Source organism: Lepisosteus oculatus, chromosome 3 (genome assembly GCF_040954835.1).
Source record: "Lepisosteus oculatus isolate fLepOcu1 chromosome 3, fLepOcu1.hap2, whole genome shotgun sequence".
NCBI classification, from domain to species: domain Eukaryota; kingdom Metazoa; phylum Chordata; class Actinopteri; order Semionotiformes; family Lepisosteidae; genus Lepisosteus; species Lepisosteus oculatus.
In genome coordinates, this window is record NC_090698.1 from 5,196,239 (window position 1) to 5,216,861 (window position 20,623).

At 46.1% G+C, this 20,623-nt stretch overlaps 2 protein-coding genes across 5 annotated transcripts in view; one reads left to right on the plus strand and one right to left on the minus strand.

The window, feature by feature from the left end:
* Positions 1 to 4,109: 4,109 nt before the first annotated feature.
* Positions 4,110 to 13,714, minus strand: LOC102690661 (zinc finger FYVE domain-containing protein 1). The gene is made up of 11 exons (XM_006627631.3): positions 13,459 to 13,714; positions 11,636 to 12,140; positions 11,020 to 11,237; positions 10,560 to 10,666; positions 10,135 to 10,243; positions 9,544 to 9,641; positions 9,293 to 9,410; positions 8,533 to 8,703; positions 7,435 to 7,624; positions 7,181 to 7,279; positions 4,110 to 6,705 (listed from the first exon to the last, which is right to left on the minus strand). Exons 1-11 carry the CDS (start codon positions 13,579 to 13,581, stop codon positions 6,473 to 6,475), a joined length of 1,971 nt encoding a protein of 656 aa, XP_006627694.2. The 5' UTR covers positions 13,582 to 13,714; the 3' UTR covers positions 4,110 to 6,472.
* A 50-nt stretch (positions 13,715 to 13,764) lies between these two features.
* The window catches only part of dpf1 (double PHD fingers 1), a 46,753-nt gene continuing 39,894 nt past the window's right edge, over positions 13,765 to 20,623 (plus strand). For 2 of the 4 annotated variants that reach the window (XM_069186359.1, XM_069186360.1), the window contains exon 1: positions 13,765 to 13,987. Coding sequence is in view for 1 of the 4 variants with exons in the window: in XM_069186358.1 (XP_069042459.1) it covers positions 18,321 to 18,430 (110 nt within the window). In the remaining 3 variants the exon portion in view is untranslated. Of the gene's footprint in view, positions 13,988 to 18,298; positions 18,431 to 20,623 lie in introns of those variants that run through there. The other 2 variants (XM_069186358.1, XM_069186361.1) reach the window with 2 other exon arrangements.

Here is a 20,623-nt window from a genome sequence, read left to right on the forward strand (position 1 = left end):
ACACCTGAGACTCTGCTCCCAGACAAGTAAGAGAAAGGTGGGAGCCTTTTAGTCAGGGATCTATTAATTATCCAGCCGCCTCTAATTAGCAGTCTTGCATGGCGCAGATGTCCGCAGGGAACGCCATGTATACCAAATTCCACCAGCACCCGAGTTTCCCCCGACACGCCACACGAGGGACCCCTTCTCTACCCTTTTTGTACCTTAACTTTCCAGAGCTTGCCAAAGAGATGGATATCAGTTTACTTTTGGCTGATCTTAAAAGAAATATAAGTGTTTCGTCGAAGTGTTCCTGCTCAAATGTTGGGTATTCGCACTGCAGGGTCGGGGTGTGATATATTTGACTTTGACGTCGTATTTCTATATCCTAAATTCCCCCTGAATAACTTTTTTAAGATCCAGTTAAGACAAACCTGGAAAAACCCTAACAAGTGCAATTTGTACGCAGTGATGAAAATGAATAAAAGGATATTAATTGCTCACCAAATCATTGTTGGTACCTGGTCAGTATAACAATGAGTTGGGTGGGAGAGATGTAAGGAAGTCTGGTTTACTGCTGTACTTGGTGCTGTGTGACCAGTAGTTGGCTCTCTTCCCTCTGGACTTCCAAAGCAATGCCCCTTTACGGTGTGCTTTAAGAGGTGCCAACTTTTGGATAAGATGTTAAACCCCAGTATAGTGATGAGGACACTATCCTATAAAAATGGCCTCCTAATAATCCCCATTTATGAACTGGCTTCATCACTCCCCACTGAGAGCTGGTGTGTGGGGAGCGTACTGGTGCACTATGGCTACCATCGCATCATCCAGGTGGGGGCTGCACACTGGTGGTGTTGGAGGGGATCCCCATTACCTGTAAAGCGCTTTTGAGTGGAGTGTCCAGAAAAGCACTATATAAGTGTAAGGAATTATTTATTTATTAAACTGAGCACCTGGTTACTTGGTGATTAAATATCCTATGACAGAAGGAGTTAGCAGGAGTAGAAATGTTATCTGCAGTGTCCTGGCTAAATCCTCTGAGAAAACATTTCAATAGGGAGCAATACAGTGCAATAGAAAAAATTATGGATTCAAGTCGCTCTGGTCCACCCAACTACGTAGGGATACCGACGAATTGCCAGGGGTAATCCCAAGATAAATTAGCATTGGGGAGGGTCACACCCTCTCATTCTGCTTAAGGCTGTGCATGTCAGGATATATTCTGACCTGTTTATGCGCCTGTAGGTTGAAGCAAGGGCTCCCTTTCAAATAGTTTCATTGCAGGAGAACAAACACTTTAGTCCCTCAGCCTTCATGTGCAAAGTAAAACTAAATCAGGCTGACTGCAATTCCGATTTCAGGCAACATTCAGCACATTGCAGTTTCGGACCCCTTCCATCCATCCTTTAACTGCGTTATCCAGTACAGGGTTGTGGGGGAGCAGGAGCCTATCCCAGCATGCAAGGGGCGCAAGCCAGGGTACACTATCACAGGCACACACAGGCCGACACACACACTAATGCCAGGGCCAGTTTTTCCTAGGCATCAATGAAACTACTTGTATGTCTTTGTTGAAAGCTGGACCACCTGGAGGAAAACCACATGAATATGGGGAGAAGAAAGAATGCCACACAGATAACACCCCAAGTTTGGAATTGACCCCAGGACCCCACAGCTGTGCAGAGGCAGTGTTTACCACTGTGCCAATTTAACAGCCTCAATTTTGTTGCCATGAATAAAGATAATAAGAATATGAAAAACACTTGAAAGATAAATGACCAGAAATGGACAGTTCATAAAATATTGAACTTAAATATTAAGGTGAATTGTACTTTTCAAATTCAAACCATCAAAATAAGTTCAAATGCTATTAGAAATAGCTTATCGAATGTTTTAATAACAAATTATTATTTGATGATAATTAAATGTTTTAATAATAATTTTAATACCCTTTCTTAAATAATTACATGGTTGAAAATTTTCATTTGAATACACTTATTTTAGCTAAAAGGGCTGTTATACTTTAAATGAATACATCAGGTTTAATTCATAGAGTTTCTTTCTCTTGAGAAGAAGGTTATCTCTACAAATCATAAGAAAGTAGAGAACTGAAATCTTCTGACCTACAAATGTATTTAAAGAAACCTGGGTAACACAGTGTTCTGATATTTTCTTTAAAAAGAAACAAATGCGTTGTTTTTTCTAACCAGCATAATCTGCTGATGTCTGCGGACTAATTCACCTACGAAGAGAAAAACTATTTTTAAAAATCGCCCCATGTCTCCCTCTAGTGCCCTTTCTCCGCAACTGCATATCTTGGGCTTCGTCGAGGAAAATTACTCCATCGGCTCGTAACTAGAGTGGATGTGGAATTCAGTTCCCGGGTGCCTTCAAGTCCTGTACAATATATAATGTATCACAAACCAAACCTTGCTTAATCGGCAAGGACCTTATTTTTACCCAGTAAGAAAGGTAATTTCAAACGACAGTAAAACCCCAGTATTTTTGGTACTGTTGGAAAAATTAGATGTAGATGGGAAGATCAAGTTCAGGTCCTGGACACTGGCCTATTCCAGTGCTGCACAACTACAGTACAAGAGGGCCACAATGTGGACAGGTTGTTCATTTCACCTTTGATCTTAATTACCTAACTCCAGATAATCGATTAGGTGATTCACCTAATTAATTGAGGTGGATGCTGCACATTGGTGGTAGTGGAGGGCAGTCCCCACTACCTGTAAAGTGCTTTGAGTGGAGTGTCCAGAAAAGCGCTATATTACTGTGTTGGAAAGACCTCCAGCTGTTGATGCTTTTTAAAGAGCTCTAGAGACCTCAGGCCTGGATCTTTGCTCCTGTGATTTTCCGGGCCCTGTGAGCAAGAATCCAGATAGTCTTAGCAATTGTCCCTAATTTTTTAGAAATAAATTGGAGTAAAACCCCAAAAGAAAAGAGTATCAGGACCATGTGTGAGATCCTCAAGCGTAATTCATATTAAACCTCAATCATATAATAATATGGTCTGCTTACCATATACATGTCATATATTCATGTGAAAGGACTGAAAATACTGGGATGTTATTATAAAAGGAGTAGTACACAGTAGTAACGACTGTGTCAATAATAATTAGAAATTTTACGCGTATAGTCACTTTTATTTAGATTCCCTCACGCGCTGCTGCCTGAGAAGGCCCAGCACAGACCGGTGCCTCTGAATGCAGGTGAGATTAATCACCTTGACTGTTTCAGGTCAGCTCAGAAGCTGCAGTGTCACTCCCTGCGCTGCGAGAGTTTCGCAGAGGGTCATCCACTTCCCTGACGCGCTGCTGCCGGTCCGTAGTTCAGGGGACTTCTGGTGGCTTAGAATCTGCTGAACAGAATAGGAAAGAGAGCGAGATGACTTCCCCCCTGTATTGTTCCTCATTCAATAATGATTTCATGACAACGCAGATCTTAAAGTGCCAGTTATTTCCCTCAAACAGCCACTGACTGACCTGAAATAAGAGGTGGGAGCCATCTGATCTCACTGCAAGACCCCCCCATGCCAACTTGCAGGAATCAAAGACAATTAGCTTCCTCTGTGTCCAAGTGTCCGATCTGGCTGTGCTGCCAGTGGGAACAGAATCTGCTGTCTGCTGGCATCACCCGGTCAGACAGGCATGCAGCCAGCTGCCAGACTCCAAGAGGGCGCATGCCAAAGAGTCACTTTCTCACTGCCTTTAACCTGACTCAGCACTGGCCTTCAGATGAGCCATTGTGGGATCTACTGCAGCTGCAATTCCTGCCCCAGCCTCAACGACTGTGCAGCATACAACCTCGACCAGTTTTATCCTGGTTCCGAGTTATCCTGTATTACTGGGGAGGGAGCCCCTGCTCATATAAACTACATCCGCGCACTTACGTCAGCTAGACTGTGGTAGTTAAGAAAGCAGACTGTGTAATCAATACAAATAAAGCTGTTTTATTGGCTAGCAGATTTCATAAGCTATTACTGTCTAATTAGTGAGATGTTGCAGATAGCTAAATGCCACGAAGAAGGATTTTAGATGTGACCTCGGGCTGATCTGCGGCTGTACTGTTTCAGGATTTTAATCTTCCTTGTAAAACCCAGACAGAAAGAAGCAAGGCACACATGATTTCCAAGTGTTTAATCAGAACATCTCCTTAAAAGACACGATTGTCAAATGCCAAAATCATATTTAAAACATTTGCTTTATCATTAAGCTAAAGCCATACAGAAGACAAACAAGTTTAATATTCCCTAAACTGGAAAACACACTCTGTATTCACTTTGTAATAAAGTGCATATAAAGATGGAAAAATGCACAGATTCAGCATACATCTTTCTCATTCTAACATTACTCCATCAAAATTAAACACAAATTAAAAGTGATATTGAAATGGTTTCTTCCCTTTTAGAGTAGTCCATAATTATGTGCAAAATATACTATATACCAAATTAACTGCATGAAAAACAGGAATGTCCAGCAGACTAGGAAACAATTACGATTCATGCTACCTACGTGAAGATAAAGATGTGGAATACCGATATGGGATAGAATATCCTACCCACATTCTCCCATTCGTAACCATTTTTGCTATTTTTTGTTTGACACAAGTGATTTTCTATTGTTGGTTAAAAGGTCAATGCTGAGGATTCAAATGATTAACACACCCGCCTTCTAACTCCATTGATGCCACACTCTGTGCATTGCAGATACAGTCACCCATTATATCATCTCATTTTCTGCCAAGAGGAGCAGAAACCATAAACCTGAATACCCAGACCCCTGCTGCAGAATCGCACCAAACAGCAGCACGGCCCATATTCCCCAGTGACGGTGTTTGTATTGTAGATAACATCTAAAAGACGTTATCTAGATCCATTAAACAAGATTTTCAATCGTTATAACTTGAGAAGGTCATTTAAGGGAGCCGCCCGATTAAGACATCAGAAATGCACAATCTTGAATTTTCCGAGTGTTTGAAAACATAAGATGCTTTCCCCGTGGAACAACACCCAGGGGGGGTCTCTTCGAGCACATAATGCAGCACCAATATGTTCTAAACTCCATGGGAAATAATAACTTCGGAGAAAAAGCAACAAATGCAACGGAGTAACAAAAAACACTGATTTTAACAGCAAACAATCCCATTAACAGTCCTTTTGACACACCCTGAACATTCATTGCAAACGAGGGTTAGCTGACCAGCAGTTGTCTCTTACAAAATGAGACACTACTTGTCTAAATTATGAGTAGCGGCACTACTGGATAAGCTGTTGTTACAACATTTGATAAACTGTCACCAAAGAACCGGCAGCATGTCCTTCTCCTTCAGATGGGAATCTGACTTCTCAACATCAGTGTTCAGTTTAGTTCCCTTCTCCCTGGCTGGGGCCTGGCTGACCAGCAATCAACCAGCCTGCAGGGACCCTGGCCTTCTTCAGCTGAGCTTCGGAGAGTTTGCTCGGCTCAGTCTGGTGGCAGTACCACTGAGAATAAAACCCCTAAGTGAGATGAAGTTGGTGAGACTACGGTCTTCTCTGTATTTGACTGGATCTGGTTTAGAATGACTTGCCCTCATAATGCATTACAGGAGACAGAACAGGAAGCTTCTGAAAATGATGTTGTTTATGAAGGAATTATTTTCCCCTGCATATACAGGTCACATTATATAGTATTTAAATGATCATTAACATGACTTAACAGGATAATGGAATTTGATTATATGCTCAATGACACATTACTGACATTTTGTATTGCTTTAGCCTTGCATATTGATTTTTATTCTCTGGACTTCTTTTAAAAAACAGATACAGATCTTTCTAGCTTTAATATTAATATTGGTTTTAAAGTTGCACTTTAAAACAGGATAGTGTATATTAGTAGTTATACACAAGTACTGCAGTATTTTCTGCTTTAAATAAATGGATAAATGAAGCCTCATTTTTAGATGACGGAGCTTTGGGAGCAGAGATGTTTTTCTCAGACAATGCATATGGCTAAAGCAAGTGGGACAAAGGTAAGTTGTTTTCTAAGAAAATAAGTTTAAACAATTGTTATTTCTAGAGGCTGCCTGTACCGACAGTAGACTTTTGTTTCCAAGAATTCCCCCCATAATGCTCTGTCCTGACCTCTGAGCCCAGCAGCCAGCCTGCCCACAGGTACAGTACTTGAGGCCGTGATGAAGACTTCAAAGCAATGACCAACTAGTGACACCCAAAGCTGAAATTCTTTCTTGTGCTGTTGATTTGCACATGGGAGACTCAGTCCTATGTGGCTGCATTCCAGGCTGTGTGGTCTTCTTACACTGGAGGTTTGACAGCACTCAGGAATCAGTGCCTACCCGCCGAAAACTGCAGGAGCCCAACCCGAACCTTACTGCTGCAGGTTCAGCTCTGACAGGAATATTTACAGTCCTTCGCAAAGGACACCACAGAAGTCTCAAGGAAAGTGTCAAGGTCTTCCTTCCCACGCTGCCCCACTTCCCGTGCCTAGCGGCTGCCTGTCTTGTCGGCGCAGGCGTTACAGACCCGCACAGGGTGGTCCCACCCACGCCAGGGCACGGGGCGGCGCTGTTCGGAGCAGGAGCTACACACCCCCTGGCCGCAGGCCCTGCAGTGGTGCTTGGACATGCTGGGCGTGAAGGCCTTGCTGCACTGGTGGCACTGGACGATCTCATGGTCAGGAACCCAGTAGTCCGGCCGCGCAACATTCTTCACAAAACCTGCCAGGTAAGAGATGACTGTGAAACATTTCTTCTGCCCGTCGCGCAACCGATCTGTTTTTATTTGGAATTATATTTCTGCTGCCTCTCTTTTCGGGACGCATTTTAGATTTTTAGTGGTAAAGCAATAAAAAGCAAATATGACACGTACAAACACTGTCAAATGTCAAATGGTTCAAAGTCTTTACACTTTCATCTCGTGAATTTTTGATGGAAAAATGAACAGAAGACTATATTGCTATTGGTGTCACTTCTCCTTTTGTATTGCACATTAGCATTTATGAGCGATTTGGAAAGATTAACCTAAAAAAAGCAGATTTGGAAACGGATTAACTCCTGAGGATGTAGTCGGATTAACTATAAATGTAAAGTCAAGGGTCTCCCAAAATGCATTTTCTCCAGATGAAATCTGCTCGTCTTCCTGTCTCACTCAGCAAGGCAGCGTGAATGATGAGAAACAAACTCTCTGCTTTACCTAATGGGTAGTCCACTGCTGTTGTCACGAGATTCAGCGTGCTCTGGGCAACCTCTGTCACCCGCCGAGCGATCAGACCCCTGGGCTCTGCCTCAGACCCTGCGAGACAGACAGAGAGGAAGCCAACATTGCATCCGGTCTATGCACTTCCCCCATTCACAGTACCTCGGATCGGCCCTCCACCAAAACGCGAAGACAGACAGGCAGTCCGTCCTCGTCTCCGCCCCGGGCGCGAGGAACGAGGCAGCCCTCACCCTGGCCAGAGGCGGCGCTCCCTCCCTGGCCGTAGCAGGTGTCGCAGACCCGCACGGGTGCTGACCCCCAGCCCCTCTCCGGCACGGGCATGGCGTGTGTGGAGCAGCTCTGGCAGAAGCCCTCCCCGCAGGAGCGGCAGTGGTGCTTCCTCTCCGCCTCCTCGAAGGCCTTCTTACAGCTGTGGCACGCCTGCACGACCGAGGGAAGAGATACTGCATGTTTCCTAGCCCAGATAATGAAGGGCCCTTATGAAGATCAAGATCCCTTTATTGGCCATATACAATTACTTGTATGAGCAATTTGTCTTTTCGCAGACCCTAGCTTGCTCTCCATGAGACGCACAGACAGGGAGAGAAGCTGGGGGTCAGAGAGCAGGGTCGGCCATTTATACGGCACCCCTGGAGCAGCTGGGGTGAAGGGCCTCGCTCAGGGCCCCAACAGAGTAGGATTGCTCTGCCGGCTGCGGGATTTGAACCGGCAGCCTTCCAGCCACAGGCGCAGATCCTGAGCCACAGAGCCGCCGCTCCACGGTGGGCTTTTATAGACTAAAGCCACAGTAAAGCAAACCTGACTGTGCTTTAAGGACATTTGTTCTTTGAACTAAAATACTACTGAATAACCACTGAGAAATAAAAACATTCACCCTGTTTCTTGAGAGATTTCTGTATGGTTTTACCATGCTTTCACTGCATGTTAAATGATAATGAGGACAGCCCTGTTCTGTATCTGAAGCACATCAGCATGGCAAGCAACAAAGTGTGAAGGAACAAAAAAGAGTTGCAAAGAACCGAAATAATGGGCCGTACAAAAAAAAGGGCTCAGAAAACCTTGGATGGTACATCAGATTCAGGGATGGAGGCAATATTCTCACTGTAAACCAAGTCTTGCCTGAGTTACAGAAGCTTGTACATAAATCAACAGCTGCTGTTACCTTCATCCAGGTAAATATTCAAACAGATGTAATTCAAAGCGCATTTCTTTGTGATCAACAGAAGACCATGAAAGGTGGAAAACATATCTGCTATCGCATGGGAGTGGAACCCTTTTCATTTTCCTTTCCACTGATTTCTATGAGAAGAAATGAGGGTAAAGCTCACAGTGATTTCTGCATTCGGTCTCCAGTAGGGTGGAGCCACCTGATCTGTCAGCCAGGCTGTGACGGCCTTGGTTGGCCCAGTGCTGTACTCCGATACGGACTGGATGACGAAGTTCACCCCATCCAGCACACGCTGTGCTGCATTCTGGTGGTCTGCCAGGAACACCTCATTCTGGACACAAAGAGGGAGAGAGTCAAGGGTGAGAATGATCTTACTGACTGGGCTTGGTTTTCTGTAGAGCTCTCCAAAACGTTTAAAGATTGCAGCACAGCTGCCTAGACGATGCTAGACTGACGAAGGTTCATGCCAGCTTTCCAGCACACTTCAACTCCTCTGACATCTGTGTGAAACACTCTTTTTCTCCAGTCGGGGCCTACAGTATCTGAAACGAAGAACGTCTCCGACACTGGGATATATCCGAGATGTGTGGCCGCATCCCTTGTTTGCTGCCAGGCCGGTACAGGAAATATCGCTAGAGATAAAAAACCTGGAGATCCCCAAATAGCCTTGTGCATATAATAAAAGAATAAAGGACTATTTTCCATTTTTTTTCTAGTGTGTACCATTGATCGATCGCCATGTTTTTGTACTGACAGAAAGTGCTGTCTGTGCTAGTTCTTCTAAATATCTTGAGTGTATGTTTGCTGTGCTGGGGAGGACTGTCATGAACCTGCCGACGTGTGCGAGCCTGCATGTAATGACGTGAAAGAGGAGGATGGGTGAGGAGGATGGGTGAGGAGGATGGGTGAGGAGGACTTACCCCCGGCCAAACGTGCTTGATCTCCGGCCGCACCACGCTGCTCTCTGGGTCCTGGTTCCCCATCCAGTACTGTCGGCTGCGGTAGATGATTCCGCAGCTGGCGCACTCCAGGACATACCTGCAGGGGGACAGGGACCACCAAGCGGGTCAGCAGTGCACCCCGGGGGCCGCACGCCAGACCAGCGCTGCTGTCACCGCAGTGTTGGCAACAGCTGCAAGGTCGTCCTGGCCAAGAGCACTGGACCACTCACCCTGACCAGGCGTACTTCGCCAGACCGATCCAGGGGTTATCAGAGGAGGCCGACGTCTTGGGGATAACAATCACCTCCCTGCCACCCTCATAGCATTTCTGAGAAAGATGACATACAATTGTTCAAGTTCAGATCTCAGAAGGAGGGGTGACTCCTCCAGCCTTAAGGTTCAGAGACCAATCCTTTTCATTAAATGAGATGCAGCAATTTGACGTGATTGGTACATTACACCAGGGCTGAATAAGCCCTGTACTATTCAACACAGCAGTTTCATTTTGTTAACTGTAACAATATTTCTTTCCCCCCAACAGATGCTATCAAGTACTGCTGTACTGAAAGGTATGTTTTTTCCCCAGCGTGTCCCTCCAGATTAGAAAGCGTGGCAGTTTCATGGTCTATCGTGAATGAAAATGTAGTGACATCAGACGCAGAAATATTCTGGTGCACAGAGGCTGATGAAACCTTGGGACAGACTGCCCAGACCGATGGGATAAGGGACGCAGGGCTTGACACGTAACTGGGATATATCACACAACTGACACGGCGGCGTCACCTAATGGCCCTGCTGTGAGCCTTGCAAAGGGAGTTTACCTTACAGATGAGGACCTTGTTGTTGAACTGGTGGGCGTACTGGCACAACCCATCGGCCATGTGCGGAATGCTGTCTTTGAGGTGGTTCATGCCGTTCTTGCAGCGCACACTGCGGACAGGGAGCACGCGTGTTCCTATTTCGTGGTGAGCGGAAACTAGGCAGTACTTACTTCTAGCCAAGCCACTTTTCTTTTTCAAAGGCAAAAATCATTCGAGGTCACAGAGTACCAGCAAGGTCGATCGCTTGCTGTTACAAAAGAAATGGCAGATGTCCAGACCCTGAATCTACAGGAGCTTCCTGGCTCAATGAAGCTCTAAAAGTTAGTCCCTGCCCTTTCTTATTCGAGAGGCAACGCCTGCACGACTTCCTGCTGGCAGAACCATGCAGCTTTGGCACTGAGCCCGCAGACCAACTCCTGCCTTACCTGCAGCTGAGGCAGAGTGAGGGGCAGGTGAAGTACTCATCAGGGAAGAAAGAGTACAGGCTGATCTTGTCATCAGAGATCTCTCCACAGAACCTCTCGCTCAGGGCCTGAAAGTGAGGGAGGAACGCAGGGGATCAGGAGGAATTTAGTTTGGTTTTTTTGGTGTGATCCTGGGACTGTGATCCTCTGTATCGACCCTATCCAACCTTGACTCTTAATTACTTGGTTAACTCAGTAATTGCCTTAATTGGGTCAATTTAAATTCTCTCCAGGTCTGATTTAGACAATGAAGTTACTCATCAAAACAGCAGACGTCATCTTAAAGCTTAACTTCTCTGCCGCTTCTCTCCTACTTTATAACTGTATCTAACATTCACTCTAAAATGTGCCACACTACATCCCAAAAGTGACACTGAAGAAGCTCTATGCAGAAAGGAGATGAAAAGAGAAACTCGCTCACCTGCAAAGCACTGTAGACTATGGCAGGGTGTCTCGGGGAACGCGTCGCTGTGTTTTTTACTTGCTGTCTGATGGTGTCCTGCAGGCCGGAATAGTCCGTTGGGGGGCAGACGGTCTGCGTGCCCACGTACTGCACCGAGCTGAAGGCCTCTGTCGTCAGCCCCAGATCGTGGAACCTCTTCTGCAGCAGTGTGTCCGCCTGCCCAGAGACACTACTCTCTGCAGCAACGACAGGAATGACAGGACAACTGCTGATATTACATCGGTTTCATCATTATTCCTTGCATTTCACATCATACTTTCAATCCCAGGCATCTTTACACAAAGAATAGTCAACACCCTCACTTTGATAGGAAGTGTGATGGGCTCTTTTAACGATCAAATAATCGGGATCTCAGTTTAACGACCCGACAGTCTAATGTCAAAATTGTAATTGTCATAACGTCAAAAAAATATTTATGACCACTGAAAACTACTAAAACACACAGATCGACAATTCTGGGCCACTATGGGGAGTAAGCTGACTGGCTGGCGTATGTGATCGCTGCAGTCCTTCAGGGAACAGAAAGTCGACTTCTGCCGAATCCCCCTCAGGGGGATGACCTGGGGGCCCGTACCGCAGCCCAGGAGCTTGGTGCGCGAGGTCTCCTGGAAGACGACGACGGCGGGGCCCAGGCTGGACAGGGGCACCTCCAGGCCGCAGCGGCTGGACAGGGCGCGCAGCTCGCGGGCGAAGTGGCGCAGGTAGGCCCCCGAGGCGCTGCCCAGGAACTGGAACATGTCGTTGTGCAGCCTCTCGGCCCGCGTGCGGTACACCACCACGTCGGACACGGCCAGCACCTTCAGCAGCAGCCGCATCCTCTGGTTCTGGTTGGCGGCGGCGCCCAGCAGCCCCTCGGTGTCCAGCGCCACCAGCCCCAGCTGGGGGTCGAAGGCCGCCCACACCCCCACGGTGCAGGAGTCCTGCAGGGCCGAGGTGCGGAAGACCTCCTCCCCCCCGAAGAGGACGTGGTTCAGCGTGTGGGACTTGCCGTCACCCGTGTTGCCAAAGATGGAGACCACCTTGACACTCTGCACCCCCTGGCAGCCCAGCTTGTCCAGGAACTCTGCCTCACTGTGGACCTGGCGGGAGGGAGGGAGAAGAAGACAGGGAGCTTACGGCCTGAAGGGCTGCCTTTTCGATACCATCAGGCTCAGCCTGGACTGTGGAGCCTCATGCGTGGCCCTCCCATCGACAAGCTGCTGCAGTGCTCCAGACAAACACTGGCTGAACTCTCCGCGGTACAAAGCCGGCCATACTGGAGAAACTACTGGAGCCCGCCATACTGGAGAAACTGGACACACAACCACCAGCTGGCCCAAATCATACTTCCACACAATCTCCCCGGGTTTGACACGCTGGGCTTTTCAGAACAAAAAGACAGAATCATTTAGCGTAAAACAGTGCCGGGAAAAAGTATTCCCGATTTCCTGTTACTGCATATTTGTCACACTGGATGTTTTCAAATCTTTAGACAAAATCTTATATTAGATAAAGGGAACCTGAGTGAACAACTAACACTTTTTTTTATTATTATTTCATTTATTTAATAAACAACGTCATTTAAAACACCTCTGCGTGGCACTGTAGCTGCAACAGATTATTAGAAATTAACTGGACATTTTTGAGTAAACTTATTTTTGTCAACCCTGGACTTATTTTAGTTTGTATTCATAATGCATTTTCATTGTGACTAGTGAAATTTCCACAGACATATCACCCATTCATATTTTACATCAATGGCGATTACAAATGTTACAGTTCTTTGCTGGAGAGGGGAAGTAATCGTTAATGAACACTATGAACCAGAAATGTAACATCTTTCTACACTACTGTATGTAAACCTTAAAAGTTGTTTCCCCCTGAGGATTCTGACTTCCAAGGTGTTACAGGACGCGCTATTTGACCTAAACTGTACGTACGACATGACGCATTTAGTCGCTGTCAGCCTCCTGACGTGCTCCTGTCACACAAAGGCGGTGTCAGCCCCAAATTACGTGTGTGAAAGAGTGGAATTTCCCCCATCAGCGTTTAACACGCGAACATATAAACATGCTAATGTCATTTTCGTTGCGAAAACTCAATCACGGTTTCACTGGTTTCGCCGCGCTCTTTCAGCATAACGTTACTGAAAACGAGACATTTCAAGAACAAAAAACAAAAACGTCGTTGCGATGTGCTGAGCTCTGTAGCCCCCTCTTCATGCTCCTACCACGATCGTGTTCATTAGGGAACCTCAGAACAAACCCGAAATACACTTTTTACAGGCGCATCCAGAACTGACAGGAAAGGCACGCCTGGCACCCCTGTGACAGTCGGTGTCGTCTTCTAGTTTTACATTTTTAAACGTTCGTGGTTTTAGTTTCATTTCTGCAGTTCAGGTCAGAGTCGAACTTTTACCTGCAGATTTTCTCGGTCGTCCACCAAGAGGAAACTCCTGCCGCCTGGCGAGCTCTCCTCTGCCTTGCTCGGCCGGCCGTCGAGCGACATCTCGTCCATGTCTACCAGCAGCAGGTTCGACATGGCTCCCGACCGTCACTTCATCTTCTCTGCTCCGGCTCTGACGCGGCCGCCGTTTCACTCGACGGCGATAACGACACCATCAACAATAACAACAACAACAATAGCTTCCGACCCCAGCTTCCATGCTTATTTCCCACAATGCCCCCTCGGCGTGACCAAACAGAAACAAACTCAGCGTGGGGGAGGGCCGTGTCGCCACCGTGTGGCGAGCCGGAGGGATTGCGGGTATTGCGGAGGGGAGCGTGAAAACAATTCTCCGAAACGGTTATTTTTAACCCAACTCTGCTTGCACAAAATGTGCCCGAAGTCCACTTGGCAAAAGAAGAGAGGTTTCTGGAATTTCTGGAAAAGTATAGGTCGATACCTCGACTAATTCATCCCTGCTTGAGTTCAACTAGTGCTTCAGGTACGTGTCTTCTGTTGTCCCAGGTGAATTTCACCTTGTTATCCGACTCCACAATTTCTAAAGAAGTCAATGGTCCTTTTTACTTTTTTGTTAGTGTGAGGAGAATTAGCGCGTTTTCTGAATGAAATATATCAGTATCGCATAATTTCAGTTTTTGTGTCTTAATTGCATTTGGCTTCCTCCGAGCACGTGGGAAAATGCTTTAACTTATTAAAGCATTATTGGTAAAATAAGTTTATTTGGTTTTAATATCGTTTTTCTTCCCGCTTAACATTTCCTGATCCAGTCGTGACTATTTTTCTGAACATTTTTTGCAGGTGTACCCTAAGTTATGTTGCCAGTATGGTTTAAGGATATTCTAGCTTGCTTTCCATTTCTGAAATGCGCCGATAACTATCCCTTATTGTTTTTTGAGGGCTGAAATTAGCTTCAATACATTAAGTGAAGAGCAAGAGCGAAAAATGACAACTGTAGAATTAATCAATACATACTGTACACACCTATGTCAACAGCACAGCACAGACAGCACTGAGGTGAGGGAGTCGCTGTTACAAACAGCTGTCCAGGTGTCAGGGGGCAGTAGTTTTCAATTTTCCATTTACTTTCTGTGGTCCTCTGTGTGGGACGCTAGGCATTGTAGGGTCCATTAAGATAAGATCACTTTACTGGCCCTATACAATTTCTTGCATTAGGAATGTGTCTTTTCGCAGACCCCAGCTTGCTCTCCATGAGACACACAGACAGGGAGCGAGAAGCTGGGGGTCAGAGCGCAGGGTCAGCCATTTATACGGCGCCCCTGGAGCAGTGGGAGTTGAGGGGCCTCGCTCAGGGGCCCAACAGAGTAGGATTCCTCTGCCGGCCACGGGATACGAACCGGCAACCTTCCAGCCACAGGCACAGAGCCACAGCTCCGCCCCGTTAACAGCTGTATGCTGCTTGTGTAACAATTCTGAAGCACAGGTTTGTCCATCCTGTGACTAACCACGGTCGATGGGGTTTGTTGTTTGTCGTTGAATCATGAATTGGGTAGCGGCAAGTGTGTTTTCTCAAGCTGTGTGTCACCTTACTTTCCAGGAAAATTCATGATTCAGGTTAACATCTCTTCCAAACAGCGAAGCCTCCTACAGTGTCCAAAGTCACCATATATAAGATAAGATAAGACTTTATTGATCCCGAAGGGAAATTGATGTTACAGCAGTCCAGCCCAAGACAAACAAAACAAAAAACAAAAAAAACAGACATCAGAATAGACGAAAAATTAGAATACGTACAATAATACAAAATAAATATAAAATAAAATAAAATAAATACATACAAATAAATACATATATATCTGTCCACTTACAGCAGCAGCCTGCTTTTCCTTAGAGGTCTCCCATTTCCAGTACTGTCCTGGCCCAGCCATGCTTACCATCTGTGAGCTTCTAAGGTCAGGCAACGAGTTAGTGTTGGTGTTAGTGTTGTTAGGGAGGAAATTGGTGTAATTGGCAAACACTGCATGCAAACACAGGAAGAGCATGTAAACTCCTCCCACACAGGCACACAAGGCCAAAAATGAACCCAGAACTCTGAAGCCTGGAGCCACTCTGCATCCCAACATGTCTGTCTGATAGCCTGCTGTATCCTCTAAAAAACTGCCACTGAACAGTGAAGGTTTGGGAGACCTGCCAAGCAGCACTAAAAAGGACCAGTCATGACAACTTAACAAGACATGATTAAAAATGTTCCTGGGCACCGTCACTTCAGATCACAATAATTAAAATGCTGATTTTGCAAATCTCGTCATTTGCTAAGTGGAGTTCTGCAATGCACAGAAACCTGCACTACTGTGATAGCATGAGGATCTTACTATCGAATGCCAGTTCTTCTTTCAGCATATGCTCAATAAGCGTCAGAGTTATTTCCATTCCCTCTGTGAAATATTCTTGTAGCTATGAAAGTAACCTTTGTCAAGCGCCTCTTTTAATTGGTCAATTCAATTTGAAAAAAATTATCATAAAACCGTATTTGAATACGATATTCAAAATGCTCCTATCAAGATAAGATATTTCAAAGCAGGGTGCCAGACCAGCTCTGAACTTAATTATGAGCAGCCAAATCAAACAGGGAATGCAGATGTCGTTGAATTTCTCTGAGCGTGCCTTATTGAGAACCAGTAGTTATTTAGGTTGAATAGCCTGGGTATAATATTTTGCAAATCCTTATTTTAAGCTAAAAGAAAGAGGGTTAATTAATTTGGTTAAGTATTGCTGAATGCACAGCACTGCCAACTAATTTCTCTATCTTCTGCACAGCATTCCATCTTTCTGTTTGATTTTATAACATTAGAGTTATTGTTATTAAGAAAATAGGTTTTTAAAAATGAAACACAGTGAAAAAACGTCAACTACTGCAGGCCCTGCTCTTTCTTTCACTGGTCCACAGAGCTGCTTTGCTCTGAAAAATTATTCCATATCATGTTCATGAAATATTTGTAAGGAGTGTTCTATAAATAGCCTTTGTCACTGCCTGGCTCCGTAATAGTAGCATAGCATCAGGGGGGTGAGTGAGATTCTAGCACCATAACAAAAAAATAGTGCGTCTCATTGTGGTTCATTGTGCTTTTGCAAGATTCTGTTTTTTTAGCTGGGTGGGATTGTTTCCTGGAGCCATGTTTTGTCAGAAGCTAAGCAAGGCCAGGCCAGCTCTGTCGGCCAGTCAGTCCTGGATGACGGGGAAATGGATGAGATACTCATTGCACAGCACTGCGATCCGGTTCGGGTTTTACAAGCTCCCGGTTCTTGCTGAACTTGTACCGATGAAGCTACAGTGAAAATTAGGTTTAACTCCACCCCAGCTGATGCCTATCCAGACTGTCTCGAGATGAGTTAACAGGCCTGACATACAGTATGAAGCTCAAGATCGTGGCTGTTTGCGTTATGCCTGAAATGGATCATCTCACTTTCCTGAAGATAACTTGTGAGTTTCCTTGCGATTGGACACTTGAAAAGATGAAGAAACTCAAACCTTCCCCTTGTTTAATTTGGGTGATCTGCATGACCCATTCCACTTTCAGAGTCTTCCCGTTTTGCAGCTATTGTGGTGGGTGTGCTTCCCTCGGTCGAGCTTCATGCACTGTGGGCACAGTTCCCATGCAGTAGTGCTTCTCAAACCTATATTGTATGAGTTGGATCGCAGTTGCATCCTACAGATGATGGACATGCGGTATGGTTGTTGGGTCAGCTGTACCTTTAGTGTTGAAATGCTCTGCAATTATGGTTATTCAGAAAAGATGACCCAGCAGTTGTTACCTCAATGACTCTCTCCACTTGATAATTTTTAATACATTTAGTGTAGCAGGCACTGGGGTACACCTTTTCAGCAATCCGTTCAAAGTGAGTGATTCTGTGCAAAATATATTTTATAGAACAGGCAAAAAGAAAAATATTTTTTTCTTTCATATCAGCTAAGTGAAATAATTTAATAACTTAGCTTGCAAATTTTCAAGGCTCTGACTCAGTGGCACGTACTGTAATTGTGGTCCTAAAGGACTAGAGGGATTCTGGTTTTCTTAATTACTTAATTGATCTCATTATTAGCTTAATTGGAAGAGATGAAACCCCTTCTTCTTGAGAGGCAGGAGTTTTAAAGGGACTACAGACCTTCTGGACAGCAGCCTTCGAGGACAGGAGTTGGGCACAATGCTCTCTAACTGAATTAGGAGGTGCTTACTGAAATTTGTCATCTACAGCTTTCATCATTAACGCTTTCTGGAGGCAGCAGGCAAGAGTTTGTCATGTCGTATTTAGTCAATAATGCTGGAGCGACCCGAAGGTACAACCATATGCGTGTTGCTTTAAAGAATTACCTGTAGCTTTGTTAATGTATCAACAGTTCGTGAATCCTTAAGGTGCGAGAATTGTGGAATATTAGGGGAAATGTGATTTATTACCCCTATCAATTGTAAGCGGATCGGGAGAAAATCGTATTTAAAATGGAGTTGCAGACATTGCTGAAAACCTCGCCCTGAAACACAGTCCAAATAATATACACCAGAACGAAAAGGAAAAAAAATGATTTTGCCTATTATTGTGGCTGGAAGAAAGGGAGGTCTGTTTTGACCGACAGCTCTGTGGTCCAACCGTGACATTACAGTAGATTTTTGGCTTAATCCGTACATTTCCAAGGCGGGACCGTTATACTGTTAAGAGCAATGCACTGTGGGGATCGTAGTCCGCTTCCCCCTTTTCGCCTTTTTACGCCGGTGACACGCAAAACTACAATTCCCATGGATGACCTAGAAGCAAGGCCACGGTGATTGGTCGCTTTCCCCAGCCGCAGCCCCAGAGAATGAATGAAATTGAAAATTGCTGGTATATTACATGTACAATACCGGGATCTGCAGTGTTACATTGTATTATACTATATCAAAATGGCCACAGTCGTGCAAACCCCACTGAAATCGTAAGTAAAGACATTTTCTATGGTCGTTTCTTGGCAGTATTTCTAAACCTGGCGGTCGCTGTCAGTTCTTCTATTTCGTGAGGAAACACTCGACAATTTTATTTCTTCGTCTGAAAAGTGCCAGCAACATAGGCAGGGTGATTTAATTCATTCTGAGCAAATAAGGGTGGAAAGTGACAGTTCGTCCTTTTGCGTGATCTTGATTTTGTGCTGAAAACGCGGTGCTGAAGTGCGATCCTGCTTTTTGCGCTTGTGTGCACAGATGCTGTCTATGGTGGAATGTTAGCAGAGCAGACCGGTAGACCGGACGTTTTATATTAATAATGATTTCAGGACTTGCATGCCTGTGAAATGTCATGTTCTTTCAGGTGTTTGTGTTTCCTACACAGGGGATTGCGGGCGGGGTGGGGGGAGAAAAAGTGAAATTTTTCATTTCACTTAAGCACCTGTGCAAAATGAACCGTATTGGGAACAAGATTCAGGTACAGCACCACGACATCCCATTAGCCACAAGCCTGTGCTACTAACGAATTCCTCCTCGTTTGTAATGCACACGGAATGATCTTGCTCTGTCGGTCTTCATTGAAGCAAAAGTCCTTATAATGTCAGCGCTGAGTTATTCGTGTGTGTGTGTGTATGCGCGCGCGCGTCTTTTTTTTTCCAGGGGGCTATTAATATATATATACAGTATGTGCAATTAAACCCTGTGCGAAAATGGTTGCTGAAAATTTCTGCCGAGGCCAGATCGTCTCCCCTTTGGTGTTAATCAGATGTGCCTGGGCGATAGCGTGCCGGCTGGCGCAGACAGAGAGAATCCCGTCAAGTTCATGTCCGAATCCTTTGTGCAGAGCAGCACGAGAGCACAGCTCAGCCGCGCGCAGACTAGCCTATAGGTGGCTTCGCTGTTGCCCACCGCTACCTGCCGGAGGAGTGGACCGTTCTTATTTCTTACCATTGGGTTTGGCCGTGCTCTGCTGCGGTTTTAACGGCGTGCTTGCTCCGAACGTCTGTCTACCTGTAACAAAGGAAGTCTGGTCTCAGCCCACGCAGGAGACGGATATTACCTGCCTGCCGAACTCAGTTTAACTCCTCTCAGCGTCTCGGAGCGCGGGGGCAGACTGACTGTAAGGGCAGATGCCTGGGATGTGTGTGTTTTTTTTTAAAGACGGTCTCTGAAAGGATCACGGACTAATCACATTTAAACAGGGAGCAACTGAACTGCTCCGAGGTACGAAATGCAGTAGATGAGCAGTAGAGTTCCGAAACTGGGGTTGCGGGGGTCTATTAATTTTATTTAGTCTAATTTAAGGTTTGAACTTGTAAAACGTTTTACGTTACGGATCTTCTGCTTGTTCCGTGATGCCCGGGAAGGGGTGCGAGGAGGAGGGCGATGCCCTCCGGGCGACCCCCTCTAGCGCAACGCCCGGGACAGTGGGGGACCCTCGCTGTCCTCGTGGGTCCCACACGAGCGGGGGTTCACGACAACCCCACCTCAGGGCCGGCAGTGTGAGCTGGAGTCGGGCGCCTTTGGTGATGGGTAGAGGCACACTCGCTGTGAACTTGAGAATGGCTTTTCTGCCGATCGCTGAGACTGTTCTCATTGAAGGTATCGCCTGCAAATGACACGGCCGCTGCCTGTTTCTGGACGCTGCTATCCTCCCAGCCTCGTGATGTTTTAATGGTGGCAGTGAATGAGGCACCTCGTGTCCCCAAAGGCAGCCGAGCTACTGCTGCTGATGGAGTGTCAGTGGGGTTTACTCCAGACCCAAGCCTGCGCATGGGTGGGGACTGGGGGGACAGACCTGTCCTGTGTCTGTGCACCCGGTGAAACAGCAGGGGCGATGCAGCCTGACACCCCACCGGCGGTCTGTGGAGGGAGCTGAGCCTGAGAAACGCAGCCTGTCCTGGGGCAAGGCTAGGGGAAGCAGGTGAACGCGAGCACAGAGGTGGCCCTAGAAACAGGCAGGGCAGATCTCCCTCTCTGAAATGGCCCGCCTTCTCTTTTTAATTCATTTCTTTCCCCCGTACAATTCCAGCCCCCCTCCCCCCTCTCCCCCCTGCCCCTCGGACCCAAATAACGTGGGGGAGACCTAAACGGACCCCGTTTCTCCAAGATGTTGTGCTGCGCTGTTTGCCAACACTTCGAGGGGCCTCACTGTCAGCCTCTTGAGACGAGCCCCCCCCAAATCCCAC